Genomic DNA, 18,411 nt, shown 5'->3' on the forward strand with positions numbered 1-18,411 from the left:
GCTCTAGAAATCATCTTCTTCAAGTCCCTGTATGCTGAGCACACAGTGGCTCTCGCCTGGGAGTCTATACGGGAGAGAACTCTGCCCCGGAGACAGAGACGCCCGCACACTTCCCACTGCCCGCACCACGACGGCCGAATTCCCTCCAACCTGCGTGCACAGCTCCATCTCCTGCCACCTCCCTCCCCACACTAAGTTCATGGCACCCTCAACTTCATCCTGTTACATGAAAATACCACCCAAGTGTGTGATGTCACCTCTTTTCGAAACACCTTTTTTCTCCTCCTGCTAACCATCCTGCAAGATGCCCCGCGTGCAGTTTTTCCTGGCAGCCAGAGGGGCTATCGCTCTGCCGTCACAGGCCTTCACGCATGCATCTACCACGTTCTAACGTTCAACACGTGACTAATTCCCCCCATTTTACTGTTAATACTTTGAGTAAAGGCGTTATGTTTTACGTCTCTATCTACCCACTAGTGCCTGGCAGGGTGTCTCAGAGAGATATGCAGCAAAAAAATTGTTGGCTGCTATACATACATATCAAGAAATAGCTGAGAATTTTTCATTATTGCTTTCTCAGTAGAGCAAGAGGAACTAGAACGTTTTAACTGTTGTTCTCTCGGCTATCTGACCACCATTAGTGAGCCAGTGGGAGAGGCAATTTCTAATTTGTGAAATGGAAATTCATTTCCATTAGTTATAGCTTAAGAAATCATATTTGAAAATATTTATACTGTGTCCAAGATAAGCACACCAATACACGCATACTCAACCTTTTCACTTGCAATTTTCAATTTTTAAAAACATGGATTGAATTTTCAAGATATAACATAAGAGGTCACTGGCATTACTAGGAAATTCTCCAGCCTGGACTCTTCTAAGCTTAGCGCAGGCACAGAGAGCACTTCTGAAACCATTTGCTGTGTATTTAACGTTCACTTTTTTGATAACTCTACATTCAACTCCATGGGCCAAAGCAAGCGACAGCGCTTCAGGCTGCCCGCCAAAAGGCTGGAGGATCAGCACCATGGACAGAGTAATGCCGGGCAAAACATAGCTCCGAGGCTACTGCTGAGGTGACAGCTGTGACACCAGCTGTGCTACCAAGGAAAGACTGGTTTGCATGTTCCTGTGGGGTTCATGGGAAGAGAGTGCCCCTGGGTTGGGTCAAATCAGAAGGAACAACCACTCCTCTAAGACGCCTCCCTCATTTACTGACCTACGTCGATCCGCCACGTTTTCCACAATCTGCTCTTCTGTTCCCGTCGCCAACCCCAAGCTGAAGTAAACACCTAACTAGAAGATGGGGAGGAAGTTTGTTCTTCGTTCCTGTCCATCATCTATGATCCGTTGTGCCTTCACAAACCACCTTTCAAACAAATAAGCTGTTTTAAAAGGATGATACTAAAGAATCCTTGATACTATCGCAGGGGGAGACGTTATGATTATATTGAAGTTATGTTCAAAATGGGAGTCTCCGTCTTTTAGTAACACATCTGATAGTTACAAACAAAGCAATATAATGTCTGAGATTTGCTTCAAAATAATCCATGATCACGGGAGTGTCTAGACACAAGATTGACCATGAGTTGCTAATTGTTAACGCTGGAAAATGAGAACACGAGAGTTCAACCTTTTTTGAGATTTTTCCATTACAGTGTGTGTGTGCAAAGAATACACGTGAGTGCGTGTGTGCACGCACACTGCTGACAGGGAAAAAAGACTCCTGCGCCACAGACGGGAAGAGCAAGCTTCAGCACCGCTGTCCTGAGAGGAGCTTTCAGGAGGCCGGGTTATAACTGTCCCGTGCAGATGAGACCCGGTCTTGCTCAAGTCCATGTGACGGACCAGGAAGTTCAGATGGCTAGGGACGATCGCTGTACTCTGGAGCAAGATGTCTCAGGAGAGCAGTTTCTAAGAAATGAAAGCTGTCACGTACCTCCCTGACGAAAGGCAGCTGGGGGCAGCCTGGAGTGCAGGGGCTGAGGCTGAGGGGAAGGAGGGGTGCCTGGCTGTGATGGTGGACCCAAGGTCAATACCTAAAATTCTAGGTTAAGATCCCAAACAACGTGTTTAAACTTAGGATGGGCTAGATACCTAGGCGGAACCAAGACGTGAGGCCAACACATCATGGTGGAGGGGAGCTGAAACATGAACGGGGTGCCGAGAAACAAAAGGAAGACAAATACTTCCGGGGCTGAGGGCGCTGTTGGAGGCTTTTCATGCAGCAGCCACGCTGGAAGCAAATAAGGAGCCAACAGAGAGGCTGGCGGATAAAACTTAAAAATCAAAGTGAAAATGCTTCGAAGCGTGTGAAACTGCACGGTGAGAGCTGCTCCCGGAGCAGCTACTGTGTGCGGCGCTGCACTCAGCGCCCGGCTCACGCGTCAGGAAGAAACCCCGCCCCAGGGAGCTCACATCCCAGTGGGGCACGGGCAAACGTGGGGCCAGCTCCTTGAAAGCGTGATAGTTTCACCTGGCTGTTCCATCCCACAAAGTGTGGCCTCGCGACTGCTGCGGTCCCCACCGTTCCCAGCTGCCGTAACTCCGCCTGCGCCGCCCCTCACCTGCCCGACCCCTGCTCCCTAACGTCCCTGAGCTGCTCGTGACAGCTGCCGGTCCTAAAAGCACCGAGCGGCCAAGGACCACAGGGAAGGCCCTGTTCTCCGCTGACTCTGGACGCGGGGTCGCCACTTAGCCTGAAGTAACCTTGGGCGGTTTCGTCACCTCGACGTCCTCAGCTCTCAAGCGACAAGCCCACGCGCCTCACAGGGTCCCTGCTGCTGCCCAGCGCCAGCCCCAGCAGGCCGAGGCTGTCCAGCGCGCGCGAGTCCCCGCTCCCGCCCGCGCGCGCACCGGGCCTGACGCAAAGCGGAGCCTGGCGCGTCATCTGAGGGGAGAGGGGAAGGGAGCTGCGTGAGGGCCGCCTGGCTTCGCCCGCCTCTGGGAAGGCGTCGTCGCTGCGACGTGCACACCTCAGACTCCGGCGACACTGACCGTCAGCTGTCACCGAGAAAATGTTTAAGTAAAAATAAGTAGCTCTAGGGACTGTCTTCACACGCAGTGACCGCGGTCCCACAGGCTCCCGCCCCCGCTGCCCCGCCGAGCGCCCCGCCGCCGGGCACGTGCTCCGCGGGGAGGGCCGGGGCCACCGCGGCGGACGACGCTGACACGTCCTGGCGCCGCCGTGAGGGGACACTGGGCCTGGGCGGGGACGCGGGACAGAGCCCCTCCGACCCCGGCGGCCTCGGCGCCCTCCTCAGAGCCCTGGTGGCAAGAACCCCCAAGACCGAGCGGCGCCCTCACCCTGCTCCTCGGGACCGGACGGAGACATGCACGGGCGCTGCGACAGGACAGGGGCGCGCGTCCCCCGCGAGGACAGCGGGATCGCCGCGGGTCCTCCCGAGGGTCTTCGCCTGACGAAGACCCGCCGGCGACCGCCCGGGGGCGCCACAGCGCCCTCCGCCGGTCCCGCCGCCGGGCAAAGGAGTCCCGCTCCCCGCCCTTCTTCGCTACGAAGAGGACCTGACGCCGCCTCCCCAGCGGGGCGTCCGCACTCGAGGAACCCAGGCTCCCCGGCGCTGCGGCCGGCGGCCCCGCTGTGTCCCTCCGCCGGGGCGCGGCCCCGGCGCCTGCTCACTCCGCGAGCCCCTCCGCGGCGAGGGCCTGCGCGGCGCGCTCTCGCGAGACCACCCGGCCGCCCGCCGCGGCCCAGCCCCTCGCGGGCGCGGAAGCGCGTTCCGGACCCCGCGGCGCGCGGCTGCGGGCGGCGCATGCGTGGCCGCGGCTCCCAGCGCCCCCCGCGCAGTCCGCGCGCGGAGCGGACGCGCCCCGCGCCCCCCGCCCCCTGCCCCCCGCGAGGCCGGGCTGGGTCCCGCCGCTGCTCTCGCCTCAGGGGCGGCACCGCCTCGCGGCCTCTCCCCGGCGTGCGGCGGGCCCTCGAGGACGGCCCGGCCGCCTCACGCCGGCCCCGGACACCGCCCCGCCGGAGCCTCGAACCCGGGGCCGAGCGCGGCCTGCACATCCGGCCCCTCCCGCGGAGCCGTGCCCCCAGCCCCCGGAGCCGCCCCAGGCACCGACACACCCTGCGCGCCGCCGCCCCCCTCCCGTCGCCCCTCTCGGTCCCGTGCGTTTCCTCCCCGCCCCCCAGCCTCGCGAGGCCGGACGCGGCGCCGAAAGATGCCCCCTGGACAGCCGCATCGCGGGGGTCACAGCCTGTTTGGAGAGTAGGCCGAGCCGGGGGGCCTCAGGCTGCACGCTCACCGTTGCAGGGGCCGAGGCTGGACCCGGTCAATCGGCCCGGCGTTCCCGCGCCTGTCGGCTCGGCCCTCTCCCCCGCACCCCGCGCTCTCCCCGTCGGCGGGCCGCCCTCGGAGGTGCAGCTTATTGGAGTGCACTCTGAGCTCTCGTGAGGACGGCCGAGTCGGAGCATGGACCCGGAGATGGACGCGCCCCTGGAGGTGGAGGGGTACCTCATAATGAAGGTGGAGAAGGACCCCGGGTGGGCGTCGGAGCCCGCTCTGCAAGGACCCGGGAGCTCCGAGTCCGAGACCTTCCGCAGATGCTTCAGGCAGTTCTGTTACGAGGACGTGAGCGGACCCCATGAAGCGTTCAGCAAACTCTGGGAACTTTGCTGCCGGTGGCTGAAGCCAGAAATGCGGTCCAAGGAGCAGATCCTCGAGCTGCTGGTCATTGAGCAGTTTCTCGCCATTTTACCCGAGAAGATGCAGGCGTGGGCACAGAAGCAGTGTCCCGAAAGTGGAGAGGAGGCGGTGGCGCTGGTGATGCATTTGGAGAGAGAGACTGGACGACGAAGACAGCAGGTGAGAGAGCATTTTCCAGATTCTTGCATTTGGAAAGAACGGGGTGGGTAAGGGAGATGGAAAGATCGTGGTACTAATGAGAACCTTTGAAAGTGGAGCCACTTCAAGGGGCATCAGACTTCCATGTTAAATAGAAAAAAAGACGCTTTGGTTGAATAAAAATGTTGCAGATGAAACTGAACATATTCATGCAAGTATTTGTTTCAAATCTTTGGAATGTTTCTCTAAAAAAAAATTATATGAGAGAACAATACATTATGTTTCACAGGGTTTGACTTTTGCCGCTTGATCCTCAAGAGGGCAGTATGGGGGGCGGGGGGAGCAAGGACCTCATCAGTTATCCCAGGGCCCTCTCTCGGCCCTTAATGTTCCAGTCCGCGTCTTCGGAAGTGCCCTCAACGCCACCGTCCTTGTCACTCTTCCCCAGTTTAACTGCCAGGTTTTCATCTATCAGTGGCTTTGCACGCCCTTCTAATTTCCAGCAGCTCTGACATTAACCTCGTGAAATCTGCAAGCTGTGCGGTTCTCGGACGGGATTTGCATTTGTGTGGAAGACCTGACTGCCAGCACACCGCCGCGCTGGTGCAGGGTAGACACTACATGTGGAGGTGAATTTTGTGTTTTCAGGTACTAGTGAATTATTTGTGTTCTGATGACTTTCACTTCTCTGCGAACCTAATAGATGTGGGCACTCGAACTCTCTGCTCTGGTAACAGGTAGGTTCTGTGTTTCACGCCTGACGGAGACCCCGCTCTGTGATAAGGAGCATCCTGCTCCCTCACATCCAGACTTACACCATGCTAGTGCTGGGGACCCCGCTGGAATGGACCGAAACTCTCATTTCTTCTCGCGTCTTCTGTTCCTCTTTGACATCTTGCTTGGGGGACCTCGGCCCTCATCCTGCCTTCTTTTCACCATGGCTTTGGCTCCACTTCCCAGGTGAGCAGTCCCGTGCCCTCAGAGAAGCAAGCGCCACTTGGAGCAGCGTGGGACGTGGCAGTCTTTCGGCCACAGACCCACCCTGGAGTGGTGTCCCGGGAAGAAGCCGGAAGCCTCCACTCAGGACACCCTGAGCAGTCGAACCAAAAGAGGGAGCGTCGATCCTTCTCCAAGAATGGTGAGTGCTCGGAGCATGCCCGGTGCACAGGCCGTGGCAGATTTATTTTGTGGCCCTAACTTTGTGGCTTGGTCAGAATAGGGTCCCCTCAGTACGTATTTAGGAAGAAGTTGGATATTTGCAGAGAAAGACTTTATTAGCTGCGAGAGTTGGGAACACGAGCAGCATCGGTAAAAGGCACCCGGAAGAGGGAATCTGGGAAAGCTTAGTCTGCCCCGCTGGCCCTGAGGTCTCGTGGTGGCGTTGAGGTCTCTTTCCAGTGCTGTACACCTGAAACTAACATGAAATGATATTGAATGTCAACTGTGTTTTAAAAAACCCATTCTATAACCAGCTTGTGTTTTTAAGTCCTGCCACGTGTCCATGTGTATGTGTTCTTGGCTGACTATAAACAACTTGAACAACTGGAAAGAGAAACGATATTTATTTTCAAAAACTGACTCACTCACAAGTAAGGCATCATGGAAGTGGCATGTGAGAGGCATGAACGAGAGACTTCATGAGGAAGGGACTGCTGACATTCACAGCTGCCCCAGACATTGGTGAATCGAGTTAAATACAAGGGAATGAGCTCGCCGTCCTTCCCGGTCCACAGTGATCGCTCCGTCCCCTGCAGTGTGGAGTCAGGCTTACCGGACGAACGGAGAGGTCGCTGAGCCTCCAGCAAACAGACTCGGGCTCCCACCCCGCCTCTGGCCCTCACCGCCTGACCTTGGGCCAGTAACACGAGCAGGAGCTTCATGCACAGGGGAGACCGATGGGGCTGTGGAGGTGGACCGCCTGGGTTCAGAGCCTCGCTCTGCCGTTCTGTCATCCAGAGGAAAATAAGAAGGTGGTCAGTGTGGATTAAATGAGGCAGCGTAAAAGGGCCAGTGCGTAATAGCACTCGATAAATGTTCGTTTCCTCTCCCGTAACGGCACAATCATTTTTAAACTTCAAACCCAGCTGCCTTACACAGCCCCTCGCCAGGCAGCGAGATTCACTACTATGTACCCCTCTCCTTATCCCTCCCGAAACCCATGTCAGGGTAGAATGCGATGCCAGTGCTAATGGTTTCTGAGTTGTCTAGTGTGTGTTCACCCGCATCCAAGCTCCCTTGTCACCTGAATCAGATGTCCTCAGTTACTCCAGCTGACACACTTCATCCCGTAAATTCTTGGTGTCTGTGATTTCGCCATCCCAGAGTGATGAGGAATTCCTAAGATGGGAAGGTTCGTTCTATTGAGGTGCTTGCTGGGGTGTGGAGGGCAGAAAATTTGAGGGATCTACATCTCAGGCGAGTCCATTGTAAGAGAAGACCTATGACCTCAGCCACTTGCGCCTAAAAGAGGAACTCAGTCTGCTTCTGTGGAAAGCCGTGGAGCAGGCTGTTGAGTATCAGCAGTATTTGTCCTGGAGGGTTCCCCTGGACAGTTCAGGAGTGGGAGGTAGGCCACAGACTGCGTGTGTGCAAGTGTGTGCGTCTCCATTTCGTCTTTCGAGGGGCGCCTTTGCCTGCAATGTCCGGGACCGTGTCAGTTCTTAACACACTAAAGGGAATTCACTTACACCAGAGATTGCAAACGGGTCACTCGCGTGCCAAGTCACACTTACTTTGTTTCACTGCAGAGGGTTTTTGGTTTGGGGGTTTCGTTAGATTGATTTTAGTTCTCAAAGTTTCAGACTTCTGAGATTTTACATACAAGTCAAGAGTTCTGTCTTGATGAACTCAAAAGCTCCGCTCTACCAGGGCCATGGTGTCAGAATGAAGCCCCAGCGCACTGCCGTCGCCTTCGGGGGCTGTGAGCTCACCGGCCCTCACACACCTCTTCCAGTCCCCTGCGCACCCCCTCAGCCCTCACACGGGGCCCTTTCCGCCCCTCCCTGCAGGCCCCGGCATGCACAAGCCACACTCCAGTGGCTGCAGTTTCAGGCACCGTTCTGAACTCGGTGAGAAGGGGGCCAGTTTGTACTTGAGGCTTTTTTATTCATGCTCACTTCTTAAGAAGAGAAGCAGCATGAATTAATGGGCCAGAGCCCAGAACACCGACGGTTTCTTTTTCCGCCAGCCCATCCTCTTCCCTGGGCTCCTGTCCCCGCTGAAGAGTGGACCACCGCAGACCAAGAAGTAAGAAGCGCACGGCTTCCCGTCGGGTCTCAGGTAAACTCGTTTGCTCTGTCTTCCCCGGGGCATTCGGCCTCAGTGATTTCTCGGCCTTCACTAGCCTCAAATCTGTATACTTCCTCCAGGAGTCCCTTTTCCAGAAGAGACTGGACCCTTTTCTGAGTACTGAGACACCTGGGTGGGTCCCCTCTCTTATGACTCTCCGTGGTATCTTCTGCTTCATTTGACATATAGCACACACGGTCCCTTTATTTGGAGTCTTTAAAGCCCTCTGTGCTTCGTCTGGGGCCGCTTGTCCTGCGAAGACCCACAGTGTTACCCTGGTGGTCATTGCCGTTAGTGTCGTTGCAGAGGCCCGTGAAGGATGTCCACGTGGCGAGAGGTTTTTCCTACAGAAAGAGCATGCGTCAGGTCCCTGCTCACAGAGGCCTCTTCCGGGATGGCAGGGAAGAGAGTGCTGAGGACGTGGTCTCCTTGGGTAAGGGCTCTTTCCCTTTTCACGTAGAAGGTTTGGGGGTTCTATCATATTCGTTTCTACTGGTGAGAAAATCGTTGCAGTGTTAACGCTTGAAGGACCTCCGTGGGTGGTCTGATCGTTCTGCGGTCCAGCTCACCAGCCCTCGCAGTCACCCACGTGCCCTTGCCTCACTCATCTTTTTTTTCCAATTTAAAATTTATATTTGCATATATACATATAAATTCATATTTCTATAGTTACAGTTTAGTGATTAAGACAGTGGGGAGCTGCTCTATATGACTGGCACATTTATATTATTTAATGTAAACTTGCATCCACTAGACTAAAAGCTCTATGAAGTCACAAGGTAACTTTAGGATTTGTTTTCGTTTAATTATAATAAACGCAGCAGTTTGCACTGACACCTGGGTGGGTGCCCAGCAAATATTTCTGGACAGATGGAAATGTTATAAATGGAAAAAAAAAAAGTAATTTCAATATAGTAACTTCAATGGCATGTGAATTATTTAAATAGCACAAACCGAAGCGTCACTTCACAAGAAAACTTAAGGATTATGTCATCTGGTTTAGCAGTAGGGCTAAACGATTCACTCACACATAAGCTACAAGCCAAAGACTTCTCATCTCGTAGCCAGTGCGTGTGTATGTGTTTGTGGCGGGGGTGGGGAGCAGGTAAAAACACACTTTATTTTATGAGTAACGAATACTGGTCAGGAGCATGCTCTGCGCCTAATGTGGTGTTAGGTGCCGCCAGGGAATCAAAGCTGGTGAAATACGTGTTGCCCACCCCTGAAGGTTTCCCTTTAACGTCCTGCAGTGGAAAGAAGTGGTACGCACAGGAGAAATAAGACGATAGCATAGGGTAGTGGATGGTCGTGCCAGAGAACTCGTGTAAGAGTACCAGTAGTGTGGCCGGCATGGCTGAGGCGGCCCGGACGAGAGGGGCCTGGACGAGGCCTTAGAAGGGCGGGGTAAGCGTGGCCCGGGAGCCGCGTGGCTGGGGTGGCGGGGCAGGCGGCGGGGAGCTCTGTGTCCAGCATGAAACATATCTGTCTTGCCGCAGGCAGTGCAGTGTCCGCGTCTAACGAGATAGCCCGGCTGGAGCACAGAAGGGCGCCGTGGACCGTGGACCCACACCCCGCTCACAGCAGGAGCGGTCTGCGCAGCAGCCATGTCAAGGAGGCGTCAGCGCGCGCCGTGCAGGGCCCCGCGAGGGGTGCGGGCAAGGCGTGGCGAGAGCAGCAGTGGGGCTTAGAGGACGAGAAAGTGGCCGGCGTGCACTGGAGCTACGAGGAAACCAAGACTTTCCTCGCAATCCTCAGAGAGTCTCGCTTCTACGAAACGCTCCAGGCCTGTCCCCGAAACAGCCAGGTGTACGGGGCCGTGGCCGAGTGGCTGCGGGAGTGCGGCTTCCTGCGCACGCCGGAGCAGTGCCGCACCAAGTTCAAAAGCCTCCAGAAGAGCTACCGCAAGGCGCGGAGCGGCCACGTGCTCGAGCCCTGCGCCTTCTTCGAGGACATGGACGCCTTGTTGAACCCTGCAGCCCGCACGTCATCCGCTGACAAGCCGAAGGAGACCGCGTCTCTCCCCAGACCCAAGAGAGTCGGTGCTGGTGCCGAAGAGCAGATCAGTCTGCTGGAGGAGGAGGAAGCCGCCGAGGAGTCTGGCGGCGAGGAAATGGGCATCGAGTTCCTCCGGAAGGCCGGGCTGCGTGCTGCCCCTGTCCTGTTTCAGAACCTGAGTGGTAAGGGCCATGCTTTTGTTTCTGGGTTGAAAGTGGACGGTCTGGTCTCGTGGATGAGGAGGCCCAGAAGTGATCAGACCCAGGGTGCTGGCACACACACCTCACCTCTGATCGCTGTGACGGGCCACATGACCAGAAGGACTCGGGCCTGCTGCTGCCCCAGCGCAGTGCGTGACAGCACCGCGTGGCCTCGGCGGGCCCCTCCTTGGGTCAGCATGACGTGGCTCTCGAGTGATCGGGGCCCGCGGAAGGGAGATGAGTGGCCTCGGGTCTGAGGGCCTGACTGCCTGGGAGTGGATGCACAGGCCAGTCGTGTTGGGTTGAGACAAGCAGAGATATGTCGTTATGCCCAGTGAAAGGGTATGTAACTGGCACACGAAATGAGGGGGAAATGAGTTCTAGAAGAAGAAAGGAGAGAAAAGGGAACACAGAGTAGATGAGTCAAATGAAAAAAAAAAGAAACCAGTAAGATGGTAGATGTAAGTCTAAATACGCATTAATTGCAAATTTAAGACTTAACAAAAAAAGGAACGGGCTGCTTACAAAAGATACACCTTAAGTATGAGAACACAGAGACGTTGAAATTAAAAGCACAGAAGAAGATGCACCGCACGAAAGAAAGTTGGTGTCGAGCATGGGGACTGGGACATGCAGAACCAGACTGCCAGTGAATAGCTGTGTGACGGGAGACATGTCCTGCAGTGCTCTGAGCTGCAGTTCCCTTTAGAACATGGTGGGCCACCGGGGTTGCCACTGGTGTTGGACGGGATGAGCCACGCAGCGGCCCCGCGCGGGGTACGCAGCAGGACATTGCTGTCAGTCATGTCCCTCTGCTCCGCCGTAGGAAGGGTAAGCCAGGTAGGCCCCGGAGTGTGCTCATGACTGTACCCGTTCAGAAGGACAGCTCTCAGGAAGGATGGGGCGACGTATCACGCGTGCGCAGGTACCCACCAGTCTGGCAGTCCGTGGGCGGGGGGGACCGCCCAGTGAGACTGGGGGCACACACGACTTTCCTGCTTACAAATCTCACAAAGGCACAGTTTATCAACTGTGTTCAGACATGTTATTAAAAGTTTTATTCTGCTGTAGAAGCAGAACACCTGCTTGTCTCACAGATCATTTTCTCTCTCGAAGTGCAGGACTCGGCGACATCAAAAGTAATGAACGTTTACCAAAGATTTGCAGGATCCTCTGAGGGGACTCACACCAGCTCGGGTCAGCAGACAGCACAGTCCTCCTCGGAGCCTGCTGGCGCCCCGATGTCTGCATTGCCAGTCTCCTCTCGCCCCTCCCCTTGGGGTGAACGAGGCCTGAACGCCGTCCTTAAGGCGGGTTCGAGGCAGCGCCAGGTCTCCCATCCTGGCCGATGCCTTCCCAATCAGCAAACCTTTCCTCATTTAAAAAACACCTACTCGGGATGTAGTTGTTCTCTTCAAGGAAGACTGGTTAAAAGGGATAGGAACTTTGGGGGGAAGTTCCTATTGGGTGTCCCAGTCCATCATTCTTAGCCATTTTAAGAAGACAGGTAAATCCCATGTCACCAGGGCAGCGGCAGTTTGGGGGGCTGTGTTTTCACTCTACCAAGTAGACTGAGGGCAGTTTACCAGTTTCAGTTAAAAATCCTATTGGGGTTTTGACTTTGTGGACTCGTTTGAGACTAGGTATCTGTACAACCTGCGTCTCCCTAGCCAGAAACAGTATCTCTCCCATTTTTTAGATCTTTTATGTCTCTCAATAAGATATCACAGTTTTTTCACATAAACTTCTCAGTTTGGGCAAAGCTTTCCCCAGGCATATGCGGTTCCTGCTGCTACTGTGGGTGAGTTTGTCTCCTACGTGTGTGTGTGATACACAGAGGCCACGAGCCCCGTTCTCACACCCCTGCACCTCATCCTTGCATGCCAGGTGTGCACTGGGGCTACGAGGAGACCAAGACGTTTCTGGACATCCTCCGTGAGACGCGGTTTTACGAAGCACTCCAGGCCTGTCATCGCAAGAGCAAGCTGTACGGGGCCGTGGCCGAGCAACTGCGGGAGTGCGGCTTCCTGCGCACGCCGGAGCAGTGCCGCACCAAGTTCAAAAGCCTCCAGAAGAGCTACCGCAAGGCACGGAGCGGCCCCGTGCTCGAGCCCTGCGCCTTCTACCGGGAGATGGACGCCCTCATAAACGCGCGGGCGCCCCGCCCCACACCCGGGGGTGCCCCATGTCCCTCAGGGCGAGAAAGAGAGGGGATGCGGATTGAACCCCAGGACCCCACAGGCTGGGAGCCGGAGCAGCCCTCACCAGGAGCAACGGCAGGAGACTCTGCCAGCGAGAGGCTGAGCAGGGAGGAGGCCATGCCCGAGCCGGAGCACCAGGGCCCTGCAGGCGGTAAGGGCGCGGGGCCGCGGTCTGGGCAGCAGGTGGCTGTCACTGGGTGTCTGGGTGTCTGTGCTGTGTGAGAGATGGGGTACAGCACTGAGTAAAGCGAAGTCCCTGTGCTAGGGGTCAGCCTCGGGACCCCAGCCTCGGTTTCCGTCCGTGTGGGTCCAGCAGGGTTTTCTGTCTCCTGAGGTCGTTATGGGAAGAAAGCCCGGATGGAGGAGGTGCGTCAGTAAGCCCAAAGCAAACGCCTGTGCGGACAGGCAGGGACTGCTGAGCGAGGCCACCGGGTTCGAGCCCCTGCGGGCTGCCCGCTGCCACCGGATGCCCGTGGGGCATCTCATCAGACGCGAAACGTTCAGAAAGCGCTGTCCCACTGTCCTCCCACAGGTCATCCAGCTCGGGGGATATTTCCGATGCCTTGTCTGTCATTATTTACATCCAGGCAGAGAACTCGTTTGTGTCAACTGCTGTGGCACTTTTATTTGTCCCGTTTACTCACCGTGGCCAGTACCCGGGTCCAGTCTGTCTGCCCGCAGCCCAGACATTGTAGAAGCCTCCGCACCGGCTTTCTCCATCGGCCCCGCATCAGCATCCCACAGCCTCCTTACCCGAGCTCCCCTGTCCCCGTCCTTGACTGGTGTCTCCCTTCCAGCTCTAGTCCAGGGAGGGGACCCCACACACTCAACCTCTGGTGGTGCGGACACTGGCCTCAAGTCCCACACAGCCCTGCTGTCGACAGCTCTGGAACAAAGGAAGCAGAGTCCTTTGGTACCGTCTCTTGTGACTCTTGTTAAATGGAGTTCCAGATCTGTCATCAAATTACCAAGCTTTGTCTGAGCCAGATACTAGGCTGTGATGTCCTCTGGGTCCTAGAACAGTGCTAGACCCATCAGAACGTTTGAAAAGACTGCTAAGTGGAAAGGAAGATGGCATCTCTATGGCTTTGACGTAAGCTGGAGGGTCAGCTGATGGCCACTGCCTCCCCCAGCCCACGCCACAGCGGCCCGCTCGGGAGGGAGGGCCAGCAGCAGTTTCAGCTCGGCATGTGCGAGAGAGGGATGCTGAGCCGGCAGAGGGACGAGGCGGGGTAGCAGAACGCTTCAGAAAGGGTTTGGGAATGAAGCAGACCCGGACTGGGCCTGAGTCGCACAGCTCGTGAATTAGTTAGGTGTGGAGTAATGGGACATCGAGAACTGGCTTCGGAATAATCTGGTGGCGGGAGCAGCGAGGGGTCGTCGTTAAAGCGGAGAGCAGTTTGTGAGGTCATCACACATACCTCTGCTTTTCTCTACGTTCAGTTTTCCGTGGTAACAAGTTAACGCAAAACCACACAGTTAGGGAGCGACCAGGACGGAGCCAGAAGCAGAGCTGCCTGATTCCAAAGCCAGAGTCTCCACCGCTTTACGCTGGCCATCCAGAGACCAACCTTGTCGTGGACGTGGCCTGTGCACGAGAGAGTGAGGAGATCATTCTAGTCGGGGGGACAGTGAGAGTTCAGGTTGAACCGGTGGTGGTCTGTGTGAGAGACAGCTGGAAGGACAAGTGACAGACAGCAGACAGGATGTGATTAGATGTCGACGACTCGAGTCCGTTGAGGAATTCGGACTTGATCGCTGGGCACTGCTCTGAGCAGTAGTGTGATGCAGCGTGGGCTGGTGTAGATGTGAACCTTCGAGAGCAGGCCGAGGTGGACGGACCTGCTGGGGGATGAGCTAAGCGGCCCCCTGTCCATCAGGGCGGACGGGGTGACGCTGGGGTTGGAATTCAGTGCAGAAGGCCTTTCCGCAGGTGGTGTTGGCTCTCTCTAGAACTGAATGCAAATAAGGCGTGACAGGGTCAGGGCGAGTGACAAGGCCTGAGGCCAGAGAGGCAGAGTATACCGGGACATAACAAATAGCCTTGTAGGCCATGTTCATGTCGATACAGGATCGGTCTGAATTTGTTGTCTTGTTTTCAGATTTTACAGTCGGAGTTAGCGTCAAGGAGGATGCAACACAGATAGAAGATGACGCGGAGCAGGCCAGGGCGTTAACGGAAAAGGCCAGAAGGGCCGCTCCCCAGAACCCCGATCCCGGGAGAGCGCACAGAGGGGACGGCACCTCGGGGAGACCTTGGGGAGCCTTGCAAGGGGTCAGACGGGGGAAGCCGGCCTGTCGGCCGCGAGACACAGGGAGAGCTGTGGCGCACCAGCGGCCTTGCACAGGGAGGGGGCCCCACAGGCCCCTCAGGTGCGGGGATGGCAGTGCGCGGGGCGCCCGCCTCGGGTGCCGCGCCACGCGCCAGAAGGAGAACGCCCACAAGTGCCGGGTGTGCGGGAAGTGCTTCGGAAGGAGCAGGAGCCTGGCCAGGCACCAGAGGACCCACACGGGGGACAAGCCTTTCAGGTGCCTGGACTGCGGCCAGAGCTTCAACGACTCGTCCAACTTTGGGGCCCACCAGAGGGCCCACGCGGGCGAGAAGCCGAACCGGTGCACGGAGTGCGGGCAGCGGTCCACCGGCGGCGCCCACGGCAGGGCCCGGGGCACCCAGAGCCCCTGCGGGGGTGCGGACTGCGAGCAGAGCTTCAGTAGCTGCGCACGCTTCCAGGAGCATCGGAGGACGCAGGCAGGGGACAGACCCCACAGCTGTGCCCGCTGCAGTGGGCGGCTGGGGAAGAGCTCGGCCCTGAGCAGGCATCGGGAGGCCCCCGGGAGGGACCAGCTCCCGCCACGCCCTTCGCCTCCGTGCCTCCCAGAGCAGCCCCGCAGGGGGAAGGTGGATGACCTGAGGAAACAGCTTTGATGATGGGCTCCCCTCCTCCTGAGCGTCCCCTTAGCCACGATGGGAGTGAGCACTCATTTCTTAGCTACGAGGTGCAGTGCCCAAGATGAGTGTGAGGGTGCAGGTAACTGAAGACTGGAACCGTGTCCTCAGCTCGGCCACTTGACCAGGCTGTTCCTCTGTTCCTGTGTCTCAGCGTTTCAGCATCTCCTGCTGTGATAGGAGGTGACGCAGAGTTCAGAGTGGCGTTCTCCTCGGCATGTCGAGACCCCTGCCGTGGGCTGCCGAGTGCAGCAGCAGTCGGGTGCTTCACGCAGGAGGAGCAGCTCCCAGGGCGATGACGCACGCGGGAACCTTCGTCGCCCCTGCCACGTGGCTGCAGCCTGCTTGGAGCTCCGTATTTGGGTAGAACCTTTGGGGTCCAGTCAGAGCCACGTCGGATCCACCTGGGTTGGAGAATTTTCACGAAGGACACTGACGGTGTCAGCACACCTGCAGCAGGCTGTTGCAGTGTACCTGCTCCGTGTCGAGAAGTTGGTCCTTGTCGCTGGGGTAGAAGCCCGTGTTGTCCCTGACGTCCTGTGACCAATGCTGCGCCCTCCGTGAAGCTGCCGATCGCATCGTCCTCAGTCCCTGAAGACTGAAAGCCCACGCTGCCGCTTCTCCAGCACGTAAGGAACCGGTTCCTGTGGCCCTTAGCCACGCGTCCCGCACTCACCTCTCCGTGTCCTCGGTGCCCACTCTGAGCTGTCAGGCCCTCCGCAGACGGACTAGGCTGCAGGCTCCCGGCAGAGCTCCAGACATGTTCTCGCTCTCCCCGTGACTTTCCTGGTTCTTACCTAGAACGTATGTGTTGGCGCGTTTATGCCTCCCAGCCCCCCACTTGGGTAGAATAGTACGTAATCTTAGTTTTCTAAACTGTGGGGTAGGGGAGGGTGGAGGAGAAGCCCGCAACAGTAAACACGTCTGAACAGTGGGCCTCCTGAGGCCCGCCAGAGGTCGGATCGCCACCCCGTCCAGACCAGAACCTCCAGGGCCGCTCGTCACTGCCCGCCCCGGGCTTCCAGATCCTGTTCACAAGGTCTCCCCGTGTTGCCCCAAGTTGTTTGCACAACTCCACAGCTCATGGAGCTGGCTGACGCAGAAGCATTCGCAGAAACTTCCGATGCGGGACAATGATGGCACTTCCCTCGTTAACGTGTGAAAAATCCCCACGGGCCACCAGCAGCCGTGCAGCAAAGGCCGGAGGTGGGCAGGTGCTGACGGGTAGATGGTCCATTCATCCCCAGAAGTTACAGGCGAGACCCAGGGGTCTGGTCGCCCAGCGCTGGCCACCTCAGGGCGATGCCATCAGCATTTCTACCCTCATGAGAGGTGACGAAGGGCACCTTTGCTTTGGGGAGAGGGAAGTGGCGTTTTGGTGGGAGGGTGAACAGAATCAGACTGGGCAGGTGACCTTGCGACCGCCTCTTCCCTTGGCGTTGTCAGGTGCTCTTATTTGAAGACACATGGCAATGAGTTGTCCTTTGAGTGTGTTTGGACCTGTTGGATCGTGTTGAGCAGAGCGCCAGGGGCAGGCAGTGGAGGAGGAAATCCTGCTACTGCGCCGGCACGGGGCATGGCCTGCGGGAAGGCAGGCGACTCAGGTGGCGCCGACCAGTGTTCTGATTCACAACTGTTGGAAACGTGCTTGTGACACCTGACTGGGCTGCCTCTGCGTTGTCTGAGTTACAGACCTCTGATGCTCAGTGCGGCTTCGTGCTGGTGTCCTAGAGCAGGTGTGGGGCGCTCGTAGGCGTGAGCTTAGACTGTGTGATGTGTGGAGGTCCGGCCCCAGAGTAAAGATGCACATTACTAGAACCCACCACTTAGTCACGTGCGCAGGACGCACGGTGGCCCTGGCTGGTGCATGGTCCAGGAGGACTGAGGTACTCGTGGACACGTCGTCGGCAGTATTGTCTGTAGGCCCTGTTCTAGGCACGGCGAGGGGCCTGCACTCGGGGAGCTCGAAATGTGACAGGAAGCGTCATAGTAACAACAAAACTGCTGTCACTTGCGAAAGAGTATAACTGGCCTAAAATCGCACTCCATCCCCTGTCCCTCAGACTCCCGGTGGCGGGTAGGTTCAGGCCCGTCCATCCCCGGTGGGGCAGGCGGTTCTGCTCAACGAAGTCTTGTGGGTCTGCGGGTGGGCTTAGGCGGAGTCCGGGGTCCCCTGCAGGTGTGCCGCGTGGACGTGTATTAAGTGACCTCGTGAGCTTCGTCTGCATCCCCAGGAAGCAGCAGCCCCTGGCCACCATCACAGCAGGCGTCCATGCAGCCGCGTTTTTCAGCCAGAGCTAGGAGGTCAGTGAGTGATGTGTCCTTGGCCTCATACGGCGTCGCCTTTACAGAGACCCCTGGGGAGGCGTTTATGTCTCGGTCACGGAATCAGGGAGAGCAAACAAGGGAAAACAGTTATCCTACCAACTGGAGTTTTTATAACTTACTGTTCTTTTCCTTGGTTTCGGGTGCTGGAAAGCTCAACAAAATTTATACCCCACTTCAACCAACTATAAAATGTAGGTTTATTTAATCACGTCTTACTCTTTGAAAATTGTCTCAAACCCTGTTTTTTAAAATTGGTACAAACAAGTAGACGTTCCCTGACATAAGTCCCTGAGGGCCCCTGGCAGTGGGCCTGTACCCCCTGCCTAGGCCAGCCCATCACACTCACAGAGGCCCGCGGGTCCTGCCGGGTCCTGTGCTGCAGCAGGACCTAGTGGCCTTACCTGGGAGGAGGCCTCCCAGCCTCAGGAGGAAGAGGGCACACGTGCCTCTGGACAGCCAGGCCCCCAGCTATGGGGACAGCATGGGCCGGAGACTACAGAGGCACCGTGGGGCCTGCCAGCCCCGCTGGCCGAAAGCGGGACCTATCGGAGCCTCTGGCCTCAGTGCCGTATCTGGGGACAGGGTGGACTTGACTGCCAGGACGGCTGCAGCTCTGACGCTCGCTCAGAGAGGCCGTGGAGTGTGGCCGG

At 57.2% G+C, this 18,411-nt stretch overlaps 1 protein-coding gene across 1 annotated transcript; it reads left to right on the forward strand.

The window, feature by feature from the left end:
- Positions 1–4,151: 4,151 nt before the first annotated feature.
- Positions 4,152–15,909, forward strand: ZKSCAN2 (zinc finger with KRAB and SCAN domains 2). Its single transcript, XM_039840185.1, has 7 exons — positions 4,152–4,823; positions 5,763–5,940; positions 7,990–8,081; positions 8,397–8,523; positions 9,587–10,267; positions 12,173–12,637; positions 14,589–15,909. Exons 1-7 carry the CDS (start codon positions 4,431–4,433, stop codon positions 15,410–15,412), a joined length of 2,760 nt encoding a protein of 919 aa, XP_039696119.1. The 5' UTR covers positions 4,152–4,430; the 3' UTR covers positions 15,413–15,909.
- The last annotated feature ends 2,502 nt before the right edge of the window (positions 15,910–18,411 follow it).

The sequence above is a fragment of the Pteropus medius genome, unplaced genomic scaffold (genome assembly GCF_902729225.1).
Source record: "Pteropus medius unplaced genomic scaffold, Ma_sr-lr_union100, whole genome shotgun sequence".
NCBI lineage: Eukaryota > Metazoa > Chordata > Mammalia > Chiroptera > Pteropodidae > Pteropus > Pteropus medius.

Bases quoted from the DNA above. Each gene is read 5' to 3' on its own strand.
- ZKSCAN2 (XM_039840185.1), top strand. From the start codon at position 4,431: ATGGACCCGGAGATGGACGCGCCCCTGGAGGTGGAGGGGTACCTCATA. The intron at 8,524-9,586 runs GTAAGGGCTCTT...GTCTTGCCGCAG, and splicing joins TGAGGACGTGGTCTCCTTGG to GCAGTGCAGTGTCCGCGTCT. The intron at 10,268-12,172 runs GTAAGGGCCATG...CTTGCATGCCAG, and splicing joins CCTGTTTCAGAACCTGAGTG to GTGTGCACTGGGGCTACGAG.